This window comes from Seriola dumerili, unplaced genomic scaffold (genome assembly GCF_002260705.1).
Source record: "Seriola dumerili isolate Sdu_G_001 unplaced genomic scaffold, Sdu_1.0 BDQW01000149.1, whole genome shotgun sequence".
NCBI classification, from domain to species: Eukaryota; Metazoa; Chordata; class Actinopteri; order Carangiformes; family Carangidae; genus Seriola; species Seriola dumerili.
The window spans coordinates 10,173,814-10,192,806 of record NW_019174404.1 but is presented as its reverse complement, the minus strand read 5'-3'; the positions used below and the strand labels follow the sequence as shown (position 1 = coordinate 10,192,806).

Below are 18,993 nucleotides of genomic sequence, written 5' to 3'. Positions count from 1 at the left end.
ACAGTGTTCTCAACAGTTAAATAACCTTTGTCATGAAAAAAACTTCAGACAAGCCCATAAACAAAAGTCAGACAGTTAAATTCCATTTAGAGTTTGATGTAGCATGAAGGCATCCTGCAGAGGTGTAGATTAATGATGCATTCTAGAGCCCGACCAATAATGGATTTTTGGGGCCGATGCCGATAACAATAATAGGGAGTAAAAAAAAATTCTGATATCGATGTATCGGCTGATATAACACTAAAAGATATGTAATGAAAGCAGAGTATATTTTACAGTTTAACAATAAACTTTATTGTCCAAAATGACATCAGTGCACTGAAATGGTAACCTTCACTGGGAATTAAATAAAATAACTACAAAAATAAATAACTATAAATAAAAAAACATAAGAACATATATTATATATATTATATATATTTAACTTGAATGAAAATGAAGGATCAAATATACATAAAATGCTGCCTATATAACTTGACTTGACCTGAGCATTTCCACTGCATCATTGCTTCTTATTAAAGTATTCATATCAGCATATATTGGAGAACATATGCGCTGATACAGATAAATCTGTGATAGGCCAATATCAGCTGATAAAATCAGCCGACCGATAAATCAGTCAGGTTCTATTGCATTCACCTGATCTTATTGGAGTTTTAACACATAATGTATGGCAAGAAACAGGGAAAGGATTAATAAAGTGTCTGAAAGACATGTGCTGCTGGGCGGGGTGTTTCCACAGAGGGTTAGATGTAGTGTCGCTCCAAAGTAAGCAGGACCAAACTGATGCCTTATTTGGTTAATGTCAATATCAGTCCATTCATGTGAGTTCAACTTTCCTGCACATAACCTTCAGTTTATACTGTCTTACATCTGCATTTATGCATAAGAATAGACATTTACAAGGTAAAGAAGTGATTCACATGTTAATCTACGGGAGATGTCAGGTCATTGTACTCTTCTAAGGAGAGTGAACTTTACAGAGCGTGGTGATATCTCTTTTATTGACGCATACAATAAAATAAATCCATAAGGCATACGTAAATGCCTCTGACACCTGAAAATTACATCCCAGATAATTGCTTTTCGTGCTAATTAATTTTTTCTGGGGAGGCTGCAGCTGTTGCAGAGAGTGTTCATTGACTTTTAAAACGTGATTATACTGAATGTTTCTAACCCTCTGGACATCCTAAATTGTCAGCAGTGAAGTCAACATATATGTGGATAAAGTCATTCTATGTCTTCACACATCAGTGTTATTATACTCTTGAATTCCCTGCAGCCAGTGACAAATAACACTCGCTCCTCTGTATCCAGGCTCAGCAGAGAGTATCAGACCCTCCTGTGAGTTCATGATTGTACCCCTTGACTGACTATGACTGTCTGGCACCACTAATGCTCTGGGCACTGGGCACTGGGCACAGCACAGCCAACATTACCATAGTTTACACAAAAACACACATGCGCATTTCTGTTTACACACCCTCTCTCTCACTCAGAAAACAAGCAGAGACACACAACAACAGGCCAAGGTGAGGTTAGATCAACATATTGTCCGTCCTGCTAAAATTCCACCTGTGGTTGCAAACTCTGACTTTTAGGCCTATGCAGGGAAACCTGCAAACTCAAAGAGGTTGGAAATGTATGGCCACTTATAGTGATATAAAAGCCATAAAATGATGTTTTCTTTTGAGTTTTAGTTTTCTGTGTCACAAAGTGTCAGTGAGCGTGACCCAGTTCAGCAGCAGCAGCACGGTGCAATTTCCTTGACTCCGCTTCTGTTATCTCCCATCATCTCTAAACCCACTGCAGCACCGCGGACTAGCTAGCTATCCAATATCACACTGGCCCTGAAAGTCCTTTTTTTTTTTGTCAGGTAATAAGGTATCCAGCAAGTCTTGAAGTTGATACATCATACCACATGCAAGCACATGAAGATGTGAATTTTTTTAGATGAAAAAAAAAAAAACGTTATTCGTAATGTGGGGAATATTGTGTGACTTTTAACACATATAGGTTTTCCTTCATTTTACGTTTATTTGAATTCACTACATTTGCACTACATTCTATTCTATTCTATTCAGATGGAAACTGCCACTGACATACTTTATTCTTTATATAGCTGATAGGCCTGTGTAGATGTGTTAGCAACACTTGCCTATTAACACTTGCCTATTAACACATCCAACAGACACAGAGCAATATTAGGATTGATTTGGCGTTAAGTGTCAGGCCACCCAACAAATGTAAATCTAATATTCAGTCTCGTTCTAACACTGTTCCTGGTGTCTACCAACTCCTGAGGGGAAATATCTGGCTCTTCATATTCACCAGCTAGTTGCTAATTTCATCCGTCTGTTTGGTAGTGGGCAGGTAGTACAGCGGCTTTAACCAAAACAATCTATTTGTGGATGTGAAACCAAAACAGTAAGCTGAAATATGCTATACACAGTCCATGCAGCCCTTAAAGACACAAAGTTACAGTAGCAAGTAATTAAGAGTACTGTGGCATTTTAGTTATTGTGATCATAGCTTTTTATCCTCAATAGCTGACAGCTGTAGCAACTGAGACCAAAAACCCCAAATTAGGGCAGATCCCTCGATGTTATGATTCAACCCTCTCACTCCACCCACCCAAAACCATCACTGTAGGAAATGGCTCCCTCTTATCCAAATGTTGATGAGATGAGACATGGGAGAAATGACCAAGTTGAGCAGCCAGGTCAGCCACGCTTGAAATCTGGATCCTAAAAGTACCTCAAAGATCTGTACAGTTAAATAATTCAGAGAGGTAGCATTGTGTTTTATTACAGGATCTGTTTCATGTTTGTCATGGTAAAACACTTATTTCATTCCATTAGCTTCATGTCAAATGTACAGTACATCCATAGGACAGTTCCACCTAGTTTTAGGTGATATCCAATAAAGTAAAATCTATATATATATATATATATATATATGTACACTGTTGCCCATAAAGTTGGAATAATTTTGTTTTCAGACACAATCCTCTGTTTATTCCTATTTAAATGCATCAGTAATCACTTTTGACCAGGTGCAATGATTACATTATGTGTCCCAATTACCCAGGTGAAATGGATTCATGCATAACATTTGTTTGGCGCTAAAAAAATATTTAAAAAAATATTTTACTCCAACTTTATGAGCAACAGTGTATATATCATTTACAGTGAACTATACCTATAACTTATAATATCTCATTGTAGGACTATAATGAATATTTAAGTAAACTGCTTGAGATTTACATACATTGAGATAAACATACAATATTAATACAGATCCCCTCAGTTTGGTTGTTATTCACATTGTGACCAAGAAATATAAGAAATATAAAGTGGTACTTATTACAGTTGGAAAATCATCTTGTCAGTGCTCTCTGATAGGCAAGCTAGATGGTGACTGGTGGTGTTGGTGTTTCTAAGTGTTTCACTTCTTGTTACTTATCAGCCGACTTGTTCAACAACACTGAGATATCTGCAATAAGCTAATAGCAGGTTATAGCTTAACGTTAGTTAAGATTAGCACCATCTTGACCAGATACAACATAAGAATGCTGCTTACTCATTAAAGTATGAATAATAATAATGCAATAATATCCACAGTAATATAACAGTCTAAAAGAAGGCTGTCTGCTTAACAACTCTTTTTAATTTTTGATCATTTCTGCATTTTGCTGTAAATACTTATCCACTCTTATTTGACTAAAATTCTGAGGCAGGACTTTTAATTTTTATAGTGTAGCATTGTATTGCTACTTTTACTTCACTACAGGCTGACTTTTCCACCACTGTGTGTGAAGGCTGCACTGAAGTACAATGAGAGAATCAGAATATAGGACACATGTTGGGTTGAAGAACCCTTCCTGCTTCAGTGTGCCCCAGCCTGGTTGGATGACATATGGTGCCTTCTGCTCTGCCAATCGGCTCTCGAAGGTCCCCTGCTAAAACTGCATTGGGAGAGATATGAACTTCTATTTACAACTGGAGGCTTTTTTGGTTCTAACTTTGCAAATCTGATGATCATATGAAGGCGCTGGTGCCACCATGTAGGGCACTGTGCCACTTTTCAGAGGGCCTGTGCCCTATTTTTGGGAGACCCTTGCTGTGAATATCGAATGGGTTACTCAAGTGAAGGGCTGCTCGCTTGAAAAGCATTTCAGCTCACAGCTATAAGGACATAGAGGGGAAGAGGTGCACACTAAACATACTGTATAGAGCAGAATTTTATTCTCTGAGGTAAAACGTGACAGGAAATGAGCTAAGTGGTGATGATGTCTGCTGATTGATAAGAGGCCGGCTTTGCTGTGGTCAGGCTCATTTTGGCTTGACGGGAAGTGGCCGAGTCCATTTAGAAAACTGAATGGTCAGATGGGAAACTGACTGTAGGCAGTCATGAGTTGGTGGAGGGGGTGGGGGGGCACATGGCAACGATGTTACAGTGACAACACAGTGTCAGTCGCTGAGGTTTTGTTGCATAATGCAAATCATTCTCTCTCTAAACATTCAAGGCATGCAACTTCAGTGTCACAGATGGCCTCATTTTAACAATTAAATAAAAGATTACCCAGCGGTAAAGATTGCAAACAATATAATTGACATGGTGCTTGGAGATATGAGGGGAAGAATAAGACTTGATTATGTGAGCGTGTGAGATGAATTGATTTGCTGCCTCCTGGAGGTATAAGCTGTCTGGCTTTGTGTGTGTACGTTTGTTTACATACTACATGCCTGAGGTTTGTGTGCTGAAAGAGACAAGGTGATAGTGAGAGGAGGCGACCAGCCTAATCCTCAGAGGGCAGACAAGTGCTAATAGCTCACATCAGTGCTGGTGTGGGTGATGGCTCGCGGAGTGTGAAGAGGTGGTGAGCTTATTGAGCAAGACAGACACAGAGTCGATGAAGCATCACTGAAATTCATCACCTTGTCAGCAATGTCTGAAAATCAAGGCTGAAGATAATGCTGGAGAAATATTATATCATTATTTATGTAATGTAAATGTTAGAAATGCAAGCCTGCTGGGGGGAGGGGGGTGGGGGTTCTGATTCATTTAAAAAAAATACATACAAGAGAGCGATCTAACAGATGATTTATTGGGTAAACACTTCACACCTCAGTGGCAGAGCTGCATTAGCTGAAAGTTTACCGGTCATAAAAGACTTTGTTATCACCGCGAGGGTCTGTGCGGTAAAGTGGTTTTAGCCCTCGAAGGGGCAGTGAACAGGAGAAAGCGGGGGGGGGGGCAGAGGGATTCAGTGTTGTTCAAAGGCTGGAGAAACCTGATATCACTGTCTGTGTGAGAAGAACGTTTATACTTCAGCTTCACAAAGTACAATGGCATCAACTCCAGCCACCCCAGTGGCTCACCTGGTACAGTGCCTGCCATTTAGGCTCAGTCCTTACTGCAGTGGCCTGGGTTTGAATCATACTTATACCCTTTGCTGCATGTCAACCCCCCTCTCTCTCTCTCTTAGCCTAGCCTCTCTTTCCTGTCACTCTCTCACTGTCCCTATTATAATAAAGCCAAAATATTACTACTAAAATAGCTGTCTCAGTTTGTCCTCTGATGGAGCCACAGACCAAACTTTTAGGATATTTTGATGCAAATATTTTTGCACTTTTACCAAAGTAAAATTGTGAATGTATGACAGTGCTATTTCTATTTTTGGTTGCGTTTGCTACATTTAGACTACAAAATCTGAACACATCTGCCACCACTGATCTGACCCTGTTTTGTTTGTAGTTAAGCTCTACTGGCATGTGCACAGAGATACACATGTAAATGCGTAAGGACGAGAGTGACCTGATATACGTTCCTCAGTTTCAAGATGTTCCACTTATCAACAGTTGGTGGCAGTAATATACCAAGAGGTCTAGCAAAGTGCCAGCAAAAAGGAAGGCAACATGGACACAGCAAATATGGATATTCAATTAAATTCAAAGCCAGCAGGGCAATTAAAAAGGTGTATGCAAGCGAGACACAAACATATGCACAAACACACATGTTCCAATAAAAACACATAGCAGTGGGAAGTGGGGATGGGAAGATTCTCCAAGGGGGGGGGGGGTCAGAGTTCAGCAGACAAATAGCCTATGGTATGACTGTCTCTTATTTGTTCTACCACTGAGGCAGCACACATGTCATGCCAGGAAGAGAGCCAGTGGCCTGGAACAAACTACATGTGGGGTCATTATGGATTTGACTGGACTTCTGAAGAGTGCGTTAATTGTAATAGGTGGCCTCAAAGGGAGAGCCTTGATCTTGGAACATGTGCTGAACATTGTATAGGGTCTTCTTATCCTGCACTGTAAGAGAGTGGTGAAAAAGATGTTAAGACTCTATATACTCTATATAAGTGTCTTCAAATGCGAGTCTCATCCATTTGCCTCCAAAAAATACTGTTGAGTTTTTTAGAGACATTACAATTCTGTTGTCTTACTATTCACTGTGATGATGAGTTCACAGAGGTGGGACTGATGAGGACTTATCCACCATTACTGTATTAGTAACCTATACTCTTAAAAACACTTTTAATTCATGAGGGAAAACATTTGTGATCTTTGATTTACATTTGATTAACTAGATTAACTAACTCAGTGGTATAATCCTTTTCTGTCCACTTAGCGGTGCTGCTGGGTGAAGGACATTGAATTCACCAGAAGAGATAAATCAGTGCAGCTCCTTCTCACTCAGTACAAACTGCAGAGTGCAGTGTAATTCTTTCATGAAATGAATGGGGACAGGAAACTGTGCATTAGAGGTCCTAATTAATACTTATAAATAGAGGCTATAAATATGTGACCTATACACATCATGAGTTTGTGCAAACAATCTGTTTATTGTTCTGGAAAAGAGGTTGTCCATGTGCGGAATTGTATTTCCTGGAATATAGATAGAAAGTGAATATTCCTGTCTCACTGAATCAAAACTCTGAGAGACAAAGTCATTTTTTTCTCTTGAATTAGTTTATTTTATAATATTTTATATATTTTAAGTACAAAAAACATTATCTTCACACAGAGAGAAGACGCTGTTAAACCAGATTTAGCTACAAGCCACTTTCCATCTAAAGACCTTGGGCAGGTGGACCCTCAGGGAGTGTTGGGGAAGCTACTTTGAAAGCAGCTTTGCAAGATACTAGCTGCTTTACACTGGAAGAAGTTGAACTACAGCAAAGAGAAATTTAGTTTGGTTGACTAAAGCTACTTAGAGAAAGTACTTGAAAAAATGATCATATTAACAATGTACATGTGAAATTAAATTTATTTTTATTACAAAACAACAGACTTGTTCACAGCTCAACCAAAAAAAAAAAAAAGAAAGTAAAACCACACTATTTCTGGGAACGTGCCAGAATGTCAGCTTTGGTTTTGGTGATTCTTCCTCAGGCTGAGATTCAGGGGGTTTATCCATGAAGGCCTTGTAGTTTTGTGACCATTGAGCAACACCCACCCCTGGCTTTTGCACATGCACTTCACAAAGGTCAAGTGTGTAGTGGTGGCTCTCTGATAAATTTGAACAGTAATTAATTCATTTTTTCACAACCTGGCAACCCTAAAGTTATTCATATTTACCACTTAAAATTCACCTTTACCTTTAAAGCTTTGGGGAAATCATTACTTTTCTTCTACTTTTCTAATTTTCTATATGAGGATTTCCCAACATCTTGCGACCCCAGTTTCTTCCTAGGTGCTTTAACACATCCCCCTTCAGACAGGAAGCCCACGCCTTTTTCATGTTCTACATATTCTTTGGCCACTGGTGCGTTTTTACGCACAGCTGCACGATGAGTGTCTGGACTTGTCCGCGCGCTCACTGGACCCTGCTCTGCCTCTTTCTGCTTTTGTGTTTAGGCACAGTGTGGACTTTCGATGTGATACTGCTGCACACCAACGACAACCACGCACGGATCGAGGAGACCGGCGAGGACTCGGGGAAATGTCGACCCGGGGGTCCCTGCTTCGCTGGAGTCGCCAGGCGGTTCACAAAAGTGTCGGAGATCCGGAAAAAAGAGGAGAACGTGTTGTTTCTGGATGCTGGAGACCAGTTTCAGGGAACTGTCTGGTTCAACTACTACAAAGGCGCCGAGGCAGCGTACTTCATGAACAAACTTGGTTATGATGTTATGGTAAATACTTATTTACTTGTGGGGTTTTTATGAGCAAATTTGGTTTATTTTTTCCTGCCACTTTCCTAAGATAAGTAGCTGTAGTAGTAAAATTAGCTTTTGATTAGATTAAATCACTGGAGTAGCCTACACCTTTTAATGTTATCAATCCATTTTGCATAATACAGGCGTTTGGAAACCATGAGTTTGACAATGGAGTGGATGGTCTGATCCAGCCCTTCCTCCAGCAAGTAAATTGCTCTGTGGTGAGTGCCAACATAAAACCTGACCAGACTCTGGCCGCAAAACTCAGTGGATACTACCAGCCCTACACAGTCATCAATGTGGGTTCAGAGAAAGTGGCTGTGGTCGGCTACACCACCGCAGAGACCCCTTTCTTATCCATGCCAGGTAAAAGTATATTGTTGCATGCAGCAATGCATCGAGTTAAAGCTTCGTTAGTTCTGTTACAAAACAATGGAGATAGACCAACTTTTATTTCCCATCTCTTTTCTCTTCTGTGTATTAGGCCAACACCTGAAGTTTGAGGATGAGGTGGAGTCACTTCAAGTTCAGGTCGATAAGCTCCAAACCCTGGGCTATAATAAAATCATTGCCCTCGGCCACTCTGGCTTTGATATAGATCGAGACATCGCCAAGCGAGTGAGAGGAGTTGATGTTGTTATTGGAGGACACACCAACACATTCCTCTATACCGGTACTTTTATATTATTTTGTTCCCCATTCAGATCTATTCTAGTGGCTGAGGTGTACATACGACCAACTGTCTTGTATATTTTTACTATTTCTTTCTTATTATTTTTATTAAATTCAGCTGAACAAATTTCTTTCGCTGCAGGAAAACCCCCATCCACTGAAGTCCCAGCAGGTCCATACCCCTTTATGGTGAGGTCTAACGATGGGAGAAACGTGCCGGTGGTCCAGGGCTATGCCTTTGGGAAATACCTTGGATACCTGAAAGTTACTTTTGATGAGGCTGGGAATGTGGTAAAAGCTGCTGGAAACCCCATCTTAATGGACAGCAGCATACCTCAAGGTAGACTGCAATCACAGTCAGTAGTTCAGTAATTAGACATGGCCCATTTTTGGCTTTTCAACTAGTGCTTGAGTGGTTGAAAAGTTGAAACAAATCATTGAACCAAGTAAGATTTTATCATGTTGAAATCGCTGGATATGACATTAAGTGGCGTGAATTACCATGTCTGTTTTTATCGTTTAAGTTAATAAATAATTAGTGTACATCTTGGAATAATTTTGATAATAATGATGTTATTATATATGATGTTTACACAGCTGGTGAAACAAAAGATGTTAAAAACAAAAATTTGGAGTACTACAACCTGATTACTCCTCTTATGTTCAGAAACAGTTAGATCTATGCTTTGTTTCTTAAAATAATAAAGCAGCACACTGAACATAGCATGACTAACATAATCCATTTCCCCTTCTCAAAGCTTCACTCAAACTTAAATAACCTGGTGTCATGTCATCATCATCATCATTTCCATGTTCCCTCCTTCACACAAGCTTTCCTTTTGTTGTAACTCTCTCAGACCCAGATGTCCTTGCTGATGTTGCGAAGTGGAAGAAAGATTTGGCTAAGTACTCCTCACAGTATGTTGGGAAGACCTTAGTCTACCTCAATGGGTCATTTGAGGAGTGCCGATTTCGGGAGTGTAACCTTGGAAACCTGATCTGTGATGCCATGGTAATAATTACAGACAACGTTCACTCATCAATTTACTGTATATTCAGAAAGCCTTAGTTGCTCCCTCACTCCGATCGTTCAGTTTGCTAGCCACTGACTCAAAAGAAAAACATTTTCTTTTCATTACACATGAATACATTTTCCCCAGCACAGGACCCTCACATCCTGTCTGTGCATGTTCAGTGTTTACCGCTACGTGGGAATTTGGGGAATTGAAGGGGCTGCAGTGATTTTGAGAAAGTTGACGTAAATACCACTTAGATCTTTTTAGGCAGGTCACATACTCAAAAGGTCAATTTCCACAGCTGCAAGAGAGCAGCTCTTTCCAAAAAGAAGAGTTTCACCGCTGTGCCGTATTTGTTTTCTTTTGTCTTGTCAGATTTATAACAACATAAAGGATTCAAATGAGCAGCAGTGGAATCACGTTGGCATATGTATGCTGAATAGTGGGGCCATACGGACAGCTATAGACGAACGCTACAAAAACGGTAACGCTACTTCAACAAAGTTTTTTTATAGAACAAGTGTTTCATTACACAGGCCACTTTGCACTGGCTGCATTTGTAGTTTTTAAAGAACATATATAAACGTTTATATATATATGCTATACTTTTTTTGCTATACTTTTAGGAACCATAACTATGGAGGAGATCCTCACTGTTTTACCATTTGGAGCAACCTTTGACTTGGTTCAGATAAAAGGATCCACAGTGAAAAAGGCATTTGAGCACTCCATTCACAGATATGGACGCATGTCAGGAGAATTTCTTCAAGTCTCAGGTCTGTCCTCGGGCTCCAGGGTTTCATGGAATATTATAGACCATAACTTTCTCTAGTCAGGTATCAAAGGAATAATTTGACATTTTGGCAAATATGCTTTTTCACTGATGGTTGGATGAGAAGATTGATACCACTCTCATGCCTGTACAGTTAATATGTACCACCAGTTAGATTAGCTTAGCATAAAGACTGGAAATAGGGAAACTCCTAGCCTGGATCTGTGTTAAGGTAAAAAATAAAATCTGCCTATCAGCAGGCGGATCGTGATATTGATCTTCTCACCTAAATCTCTTAAAGAAAGCCAAAATGCATATTTCCCAAAATGTCAAATGAATCTTTAAGTGTTTTACCAGTTCACTCATGTCCACAGCAGACAATGACCACATTACATAATTTCCTCTGTTTTCTCTTGGCTATTTCCAGGCATTCATGTAGAGTATGATCTCTCCAGACCAGTGAACCAGCGTGTAGTGTCCATGTCCCTGCTCTGCACCGAGTGCCGTGTGCCCAAGTATGAACCGTTAGACCTAGAGAAGACATACACTGTGGTCATGCCTTCATACATTGTGGGCGGAGGTGACAACTTTACCATGATCAAAGAGGAGTTGCTAAAACATAACACAGGTGGGTAGCAGATAATAGTATTTAAGATCGCATAAATATTTTCTTGAAATTAAATGTTTTTTTGTTTTGTCAATGTAAGGTTGTATTAGTTTTTCCATGTTGGCAACTTTGGTTTAAGGATGTTAAGAATGTGAACCTTGGGTAAACTGCTGACCGTTGGGGTGAGCAGGACGTCAAAGGATCCATTACATACTGTATCTAGGTTTTATGGTTATATTGTTGTTTGTGGGTTTACCTTCATCCAGCAGAGATTTAGTGATGCACCCCCTTTTAGGAGGGTGGAAGTAATAAAAGTGAAACATAGAAGTAAAGGTCTCGAGGTTATCAGATGTTAGTTACAAAACTGAGAACAACATGCTATACAAGCATTTCAAGTTTCGTCATTCAATGAGAGACCTGGTGTACCCTGCACCAGATCTGTCCTTCGTGCACGAATAAACCAACCAAACTGAAGTGTTGACTTGTTGGTCTGATATGTACACTTTTTCATCTTTCGGTCACGAGAAATCATCTTTTCAGTCAATATGGTAAATTTGTTTAGTTTTATGTGTAAAGAAGAGTTAGTTTCATTTACTTGTAAGTTCCACTGCTTCATTTACTAACCAATGTTTTGGATTAAAATAGTTCCTGAGAGTTGTCAGATTGTTAAAAAGCTCACTCTAGGTCTCTAATATCTTTAAAGTGCTTCGCCCCTGCTTTTCCTTCCTGTTGGACTACAACCCAATTACGCCCTGGGCTTTAATGTTTTTTTGATGCCAAATCTTTGAATGGCTGGAAAACACTTTATTAGATTTATTTAGTCAGTCAGGGTAGTACTCACTGGCAAACTTTTAGACCTCTCTGAATGGACTCTCTGGAACAATATTTTAAAGCCAAAGTCACATTGAAATACCAGTGTGTGTTATAGGTGACGTGCAGACCTTTAATCATGAGCTGTAAACATTTTAGGAGAGGCATGGGTGTGAAATGTGGAGCTAAAATGAGTTCTTCACACTTTGAGTAGCCTGTGAATTGAGATAGAAAGCATATAGCAATAGAAAGCATATGGCAGCCTCAGACCAAGTAAGAACATTTAAGCCCTATACAAGCCCTGATCTTGCACTCATATACCATGAGACTTGACACCACACTATACATTCAAATGTATAAAAACATAAAAAACAATGGAAAAAATCTGTTTCCAGATCAACTAATATATATAGAAGAAAGTGGAAAAGAGCTTGAAACATGCTACACCCAAATTTCCATTTCAAGCACTGCTCTATAAAATGCAACATCTGGTCTGTCTGTCTGTCAGGCGGCTGGTGTACCACTTTGCTCAACAACTATTGGATGGATTGCCACATTAATTTTCTTGACAGGATTATTTTTTACATCTATAGACGTCCCCTAACTTTTTTTCTGGTGCCATCATCAACCCGAATTTCAGTTTGTCTAATACTTTGGTTTATGACTAAATACCAGCAGAACTAGCAACATTCCCATAGCGTCATTTGCACTTGATGTTTCTGGCTACATAACAAATGATAGCATGCTAACATTGTGGATTAAGATAGGGAATATGGTGAATATTATACCTGCTAAACATTTGCATGCTAGCATTGTCATTGTGAGCAAGGTAGCATGTTAACTAAGGGTGTAGATTTGCATATATACAGTGGGGACACGTCTCTATCAATATTTTGGGAGGACAGAAGTATCCCAACCAATATTTGAGTTTGTCGTTTTTATGACTTTTTATGACTTACTATACTATGACTTTATATGCCTTTCCATATACTATTTTGGTTTTGTATGACTTTTATGCCTTACTATACTATGACATTTTTTTTATCACTTTTTATGCCTTACTGTACTATGACGGTTTTATGACATTTACACCATACTGAAAAGATAATGTGAGAAAGATGAAAAAGTGAACACAATCAGACCAATAAGTCAACATTTCAGTGTGGCTGTTTTTATTCATGGACAAAGGACAGATCTGGTACAAGGCACACCAATGTTGATCTGGAGATCTACACGTCCATGGGGTCTCGTAGCTATTGCTCGTCCTTCTTCATAGCGCCTGGATGGAGATCATTCTCCATCCTTGAGGCTCTAACCATATAAGCAAACAAGAATATTCATCAATCTCACCAGGACCTATATGTGTCCTAAATACTTCAGTGTCCTACGCAAATATACAGTAAAAAATCATTAATATTCTAAAGTCAAAGTTATATGCATGTAAAACAATTTATACCTTACACTATTCTGTGTCTTACTGTACTATGACTCTTTTATGCCAGACTATAGTACGACTTTTTATGACTTACTATACTATGGCGTTTTTATGACTTTTCATGCCTTACTATACTATGACGTTTTTAATATTTGAATGCCTTACTATACTATGTCGTTTTCATGCTTTTTTCTGCCTTACTATACTATGACATTTTTAATATTTTTTTATGCCTTACTATACTATGACGTTTTTATGACTTTTTATGACTTTCTATGCCTTAGGATGTTTTTATGCTTTTTTATGTCTTACTATACTATGACTTTTTTATGCCTTTTTATGCCTTACTATTCTATGACGTTTTTAATGCTTTTTTATGCCTTACTATACTATGACTTATTTATGACTTTTTATGCCTTACTATTCTATGACGTTTTTATGACTTTTTTAATACCTTACTATTCTATGACTTTTTTATGCTTTTTTCTGCCTTACTATACTATGACATTTTTAATATTTTTTTATGCCTTACTATACTATGACGTTTTTATGACTTTTTATGACTTTCTATGCCTTAGGATGTTTTTATGCCTTTTTATGCCTTACTATTCTATGACGTTTTTATGCTTTTTTATGCCTTACTATACTATGACTTATTTATGACTTTTTATGCCTTACTATTCTATGACGTTTTTATGACTTTTTTAATACCTTACTATTCTATGACTTTTTTATGCTTTTTTCTGCCTTACTATACTATGACGTTTTTAATATTTTTTTATGCCTTACTATACTATGACTTTTTTATGACTTTTTATGACTTTCTATGCCTTAGGATGTTTTTATGCTTTTTTATGTCTTACTATACTATGGCTTTTTTATGACTTTTTATGACTTTCTATGCCTTAGGATGTTTTTATACTTTTTTATGTCTTACTATACTATGCCTTTTTTATGACTTTTTATGACTTTCTATGCCTTAGGATGTTTTTATGTTTTTTTATGCCTTACTATACTATGACATTTTTATGCCTTTTTATGCCTTACTATTCTATGACGTTTTTATGCTTTTTTATGCCTTACTATACTATGACTTATTTATGACTTTTTATGCCTTACTATTCTATGACGTTTTTATGACTTTTTTAATGCCTTACTATTCTATGACTTTTTTATGCTTTTTTCTGCCTTACTATACTATGCCTTTTTTATGACTTTTTATGACTTTCTATGCCTTAGGATGTTTTTATGTTTTTTTATGCCTTACTATACTATGACATTTTTATGCCTTTTTATGCCTTACTATTCTATGACGTTTTTATGCTTTTTTATGCCTTACTATACTATGACTTATTTATGACTTTTTATGCCTTACTATTCTATGACGTTTTTATGACTTTTTTAATACCTTACTATTCTATGACTTTTTTATGCTTTTTTCTGCCTTACTATACTATGACGTTTTTAATATTTTTTTATGCCTTACTATACTATGACTTTTTTATGACTTTTTATGACTTTCTATGCCTTAGGATGTTTTTATGCTTTTTTATGTCTTACTATACTATGACGTTTTTATGACTTTTTATGACTTTCTATGCCTTAGGATGTTTTTATACTTTTTTATGTCTTACTATACAATGGCTTTTTTATGACTTTTTATGACTTTCTATGCCTTAGGATGTTTTTATGTTTTTTTATGCCTTACTATACTATGACATTTTTATGCCTTTTTATGCCTTACTATTCTATGACGTTTTTATGCTTTTTTATGCCTTACTATACTATGACTTTTTTATTACTTTTTTCTGCCTTACTATACTATGACGTTTTTATGCTTTTTTATGCCTTACTATACTATGACTTATTTATGACTTTTTATGCCTTACTATTCTATGACGTTTTTATGACTTTTTTAATGCCTTACTATTCTATGACTTTTTTATGCTTTTTTCTGCCTTACTATACTATGACTTTTTTATGACTTTTTATGACTTTCTATGCCTTAGGATGTTTTTATGTTTTTTTATGCCTTACTATACTATGACATTTTTATGCCTTTTTATGCCTTACTTTTTTATGACTTTTTATGACTTTCTATGCCTTAGGATGTTTTTATGTTTTTTTATGCCTTACTATACTATGACATTTTTATGCCTTTTTATGCCTTACTATTCTATGACTTTTTTATGACTTTTTTAATGCCTTACTATTCTATGACTTTTTTATGACTTTTTATGGCTTACAATACTATGACTTTTTTTATGACTTTTTATGACTTTCTATGCCTTAGGATGTTTTTATGTTTTTTTATGCCTTACTATACTATGACATTTTTATGCCTTTTTATGCCTTACTATTCTATGACGTTTTTATCCTTTTAATGCCTTACTATACTATGACTTATTTATGACTTTTTATGCCTTACTATTCTATGACGTTTTTATGACTTTTTTAATGCCTTACTATTCTATGACTTTTTTATGCTTTTTTATGCCTTACTATTCTATGACTTTTTTATGACTTTTTTAATGCCTTACTATTCTATTACATTTTTATGCCTTTTTATGCTTTACTATAGTATGACTTTTTTAATGCCTTACTATTTTATGACGTTTTTAATATTTTTTATGCCTTACTATACTATGACGTTTTTTCACATTTTTATGCTTTACTATAGTATGACTTTTTTAATGCCTTACTATTTTATGACTTTTTATGCCTTACTATTCTATGACGTTTTTATGCTTTTTTATGCCTTACTATAGTATGACTTTTTTAATACCTTACTATTCTATGACATTTTTATGCTTTTTTTATGCCATACTATACTATGACTTATTTATGACTTTTTATGCCTTACTATTCTATGACGTTTTTATGCTTTTTTATGCCTTACTATACTATGACTTTTTTATTACTTTTTTATGCCTATTCTATGACGTTTTTATGCTTTTTTATGCCTTACTATATACTATTTTGTTTTTATGACTTTTTATGACTTTTTATGCCTTACTATTCCATTACTTTTTTATGACTTTTTTAATGTCTTACTATTCTATGACGTTTTTATGCTTTTTTATGTCTTACTATATTATGACTTTTTTGTGACTTTCTTAATGCCTTACTATTCTATGACTTTTTATGACTTTCTATGCCTTAGGATGTTTTTATGCTTTTTATGCCTTACTATATACTATTTTGTACTATGACATTTTTATCACTTTTTATGCCTTACTATACTATGTTATTCTTATGCCTTACTATACTATGCCGTTTCGTGCCGTTTTCGTGCCTTTTTTTTGCCTTATTATACAATGACTTTTTATGCCTTACTATGACTTTTGTATGCCATTTCATGCTTTACATATTATTACATTTTTATGACTTCTTTATATCTTACTATACTATTATTTTTTATTACTTAATAAACTATGATTTTTGTTATACACTCTGGATGTTAACGTTGGCATTCAACTCAAGTACAGCCTCCTAGAGCAGTTATCCTTGGTAATAATTTACTAATAATTGTCATCCTCTTGTAGTTTAGTGATTTTCTGGAACCAAATGCAGACACACAAAGCAGGTAGTGGTTTAATAATTACAAAGAAAGTCCAAAAGTTAGAGGCAAGCAGACGAACTGGGCAAAACTCAGGAAATATGAACAGGAACCTGGCAGGAACAAAAACATGATTTTCCACACAAAGGAGACGAGAGAAACATAACCAATGACTTGTACATGAGCATGAGGTAACATAGAAGAACTAAACAGGGAAAAAAAAGAGAAAATTCAAATGCAGATATCAAACGGAGACCTGGGGGAAAGGGACTAAATACATAAGAGAGGCAGGAATAATAGATCACACGTGAAACCTGTGGGTGAATTATATCAGGGTGTGGCAGATGATAAAAAAAGCAGGAAAACTAGATAAAGACAGGAAGTAAAACAACATGCTGACACACAAGGCAAGTAATAGCAAAGTAAAACAAGCCCTGCCCACTCATTTAAGAGTTCCTTAAATATTGTTTACTGCTACTACACTCAGCGACTATCTCTAATCCTCACAGAGCTTATAGCACTGTAAACATTGAGAACAGGCGGTTTTAAACATGAGCAACATGGAGAGAATTTCATTGGGTGAATATCATAAAAGACCAACCAACACTAATCCAACTGTTATTTTTCCCACCTCTTGCAGGTGATATGGATATTTCTGTTTTCTCCAAATACATCTCGGACATGAAGCGTGTGTACCCTGCAGTGGAGGGCCGGATCACGTTCAGGAACTCAGCCTTCGTTACAACCTACTGCTTCGGATTGTTGTTGCTTGGTTTATGTCTGTCCCTGACTCTATGATTGGCTTGGCTTTGTACACTCTGGGAAACTGTGATAAACTGTAGGGCAAGTTTTGCTACTTGGAAACCCCTCTGGGACTTTAACTGCCTTTCCATCTCACTGCTGTCAAGGGTAACTAAAAGACAACACAAATACAGGTTAAGCCTCAGGGTAGATTCAATAACCAGACAGGAACATACTTTATCATACATACAAATGAGTTAAACAACTGATTAAAAGGATTGGGGACAGTCCTGTATACTAAGATCTTGCACACAAGCATGATGAACAAGTTGAATATGAAAAAAAGCAAAGATGTATAGGACATTAACAAATATTATAAGTGCATGTAATACAATTTTAGTAACATCTGTACAAGTATGAATGTCATTTCTCTCATAAATTTTAAGAAACAAAGAGTGCTTTATGTCTAAAATCCAAGACAATGCTTCGCTAAAAGGATATCAAAGAGTGAAAGGACTGCAAGGCACTGTCCATCTTCTTAGTGAGATAATGAACAAAGGGAAAGCTGTCTGGCTGCTATAATTCTCTCTCAGGATTGGTCACAACTTATTCAGAGAAGGAACAGAGAACTGTGACCTAATATTTTTAAAGAATTGTATTACTATGGCTATTTCAGTGTGTATGTGAAGTTACAGACACAATTGTATTGCTACAGCAAAAATATTACTGCCTTTGTTTACCTCAAAGCCATATTTATAAAGTACTTTTGGAAGATTGTTATTGTAAAGTTAAAATACTTTTTGGGGGTAGAGATAAATAAATGTCATAAATTCATCAAAATAAGTCATGAATTTTGACATTGTGACATACAATACCTTTCTAAACCAATAGACCTGCAGTTAATGATTATTTCTTTATTTATTTAGCCAAGTTTCAAATAGCCATATTTTAGAACTAATAATTACTTTTAATTGTGTTATGTCAGAATGTTATTTTTTTGTTTTGTTTTTGGTTCCAGTTAATAATTTACAAAATCATCCCTCGGGAATATGTTTCAGTTGTAGATGAGTCCTGTAGGAATCATCCAGTCATTGTTAATTGTCAATCTCGGCTATCACTTATCCTGTTGTATTTAATTTACAAAGACATAAAACACATGAAATCAAAATAATGAAATAAGTTAGTAATCATTGCACTTGCTGTAAAAAATT

General features: G+C 36.5%; 1 protein-coding gene across 1 annotated transcript; it reads left to right on the top strand.

Moving 5' to 3' along the window:
- The first annotated feature begins 7,804 nt into the window (after positions 1-7,804).
- On the top strand, positions 7,805-18,718 carry LOC111225877 (5'-nucleotidase-like). Its single transcript, XM_022750916.1, has 9 exons — positions 7,805-8,146; positions 8,314-8,536; positions 8,655-8,843; positions 8,985-9,182; positions 9,700-9,854; positions 10,234-10,342; positions 10,485-10,634; positions 11,058-11,258; positions 17,682-18,718. The coding sequence occupies exons 1-9, from the start codon at positions 7,805-7,807 to the stop codon at positions 17,837-17,839; spliced, it is 1,725 nt and encodes a 574-aa protein (XP_022606637.1). The 3' UTR covers positions 17,840-18,718.
- The last annotated feature ends 275 nt before the right edge of the window (positions 18,719-18,993 follow it).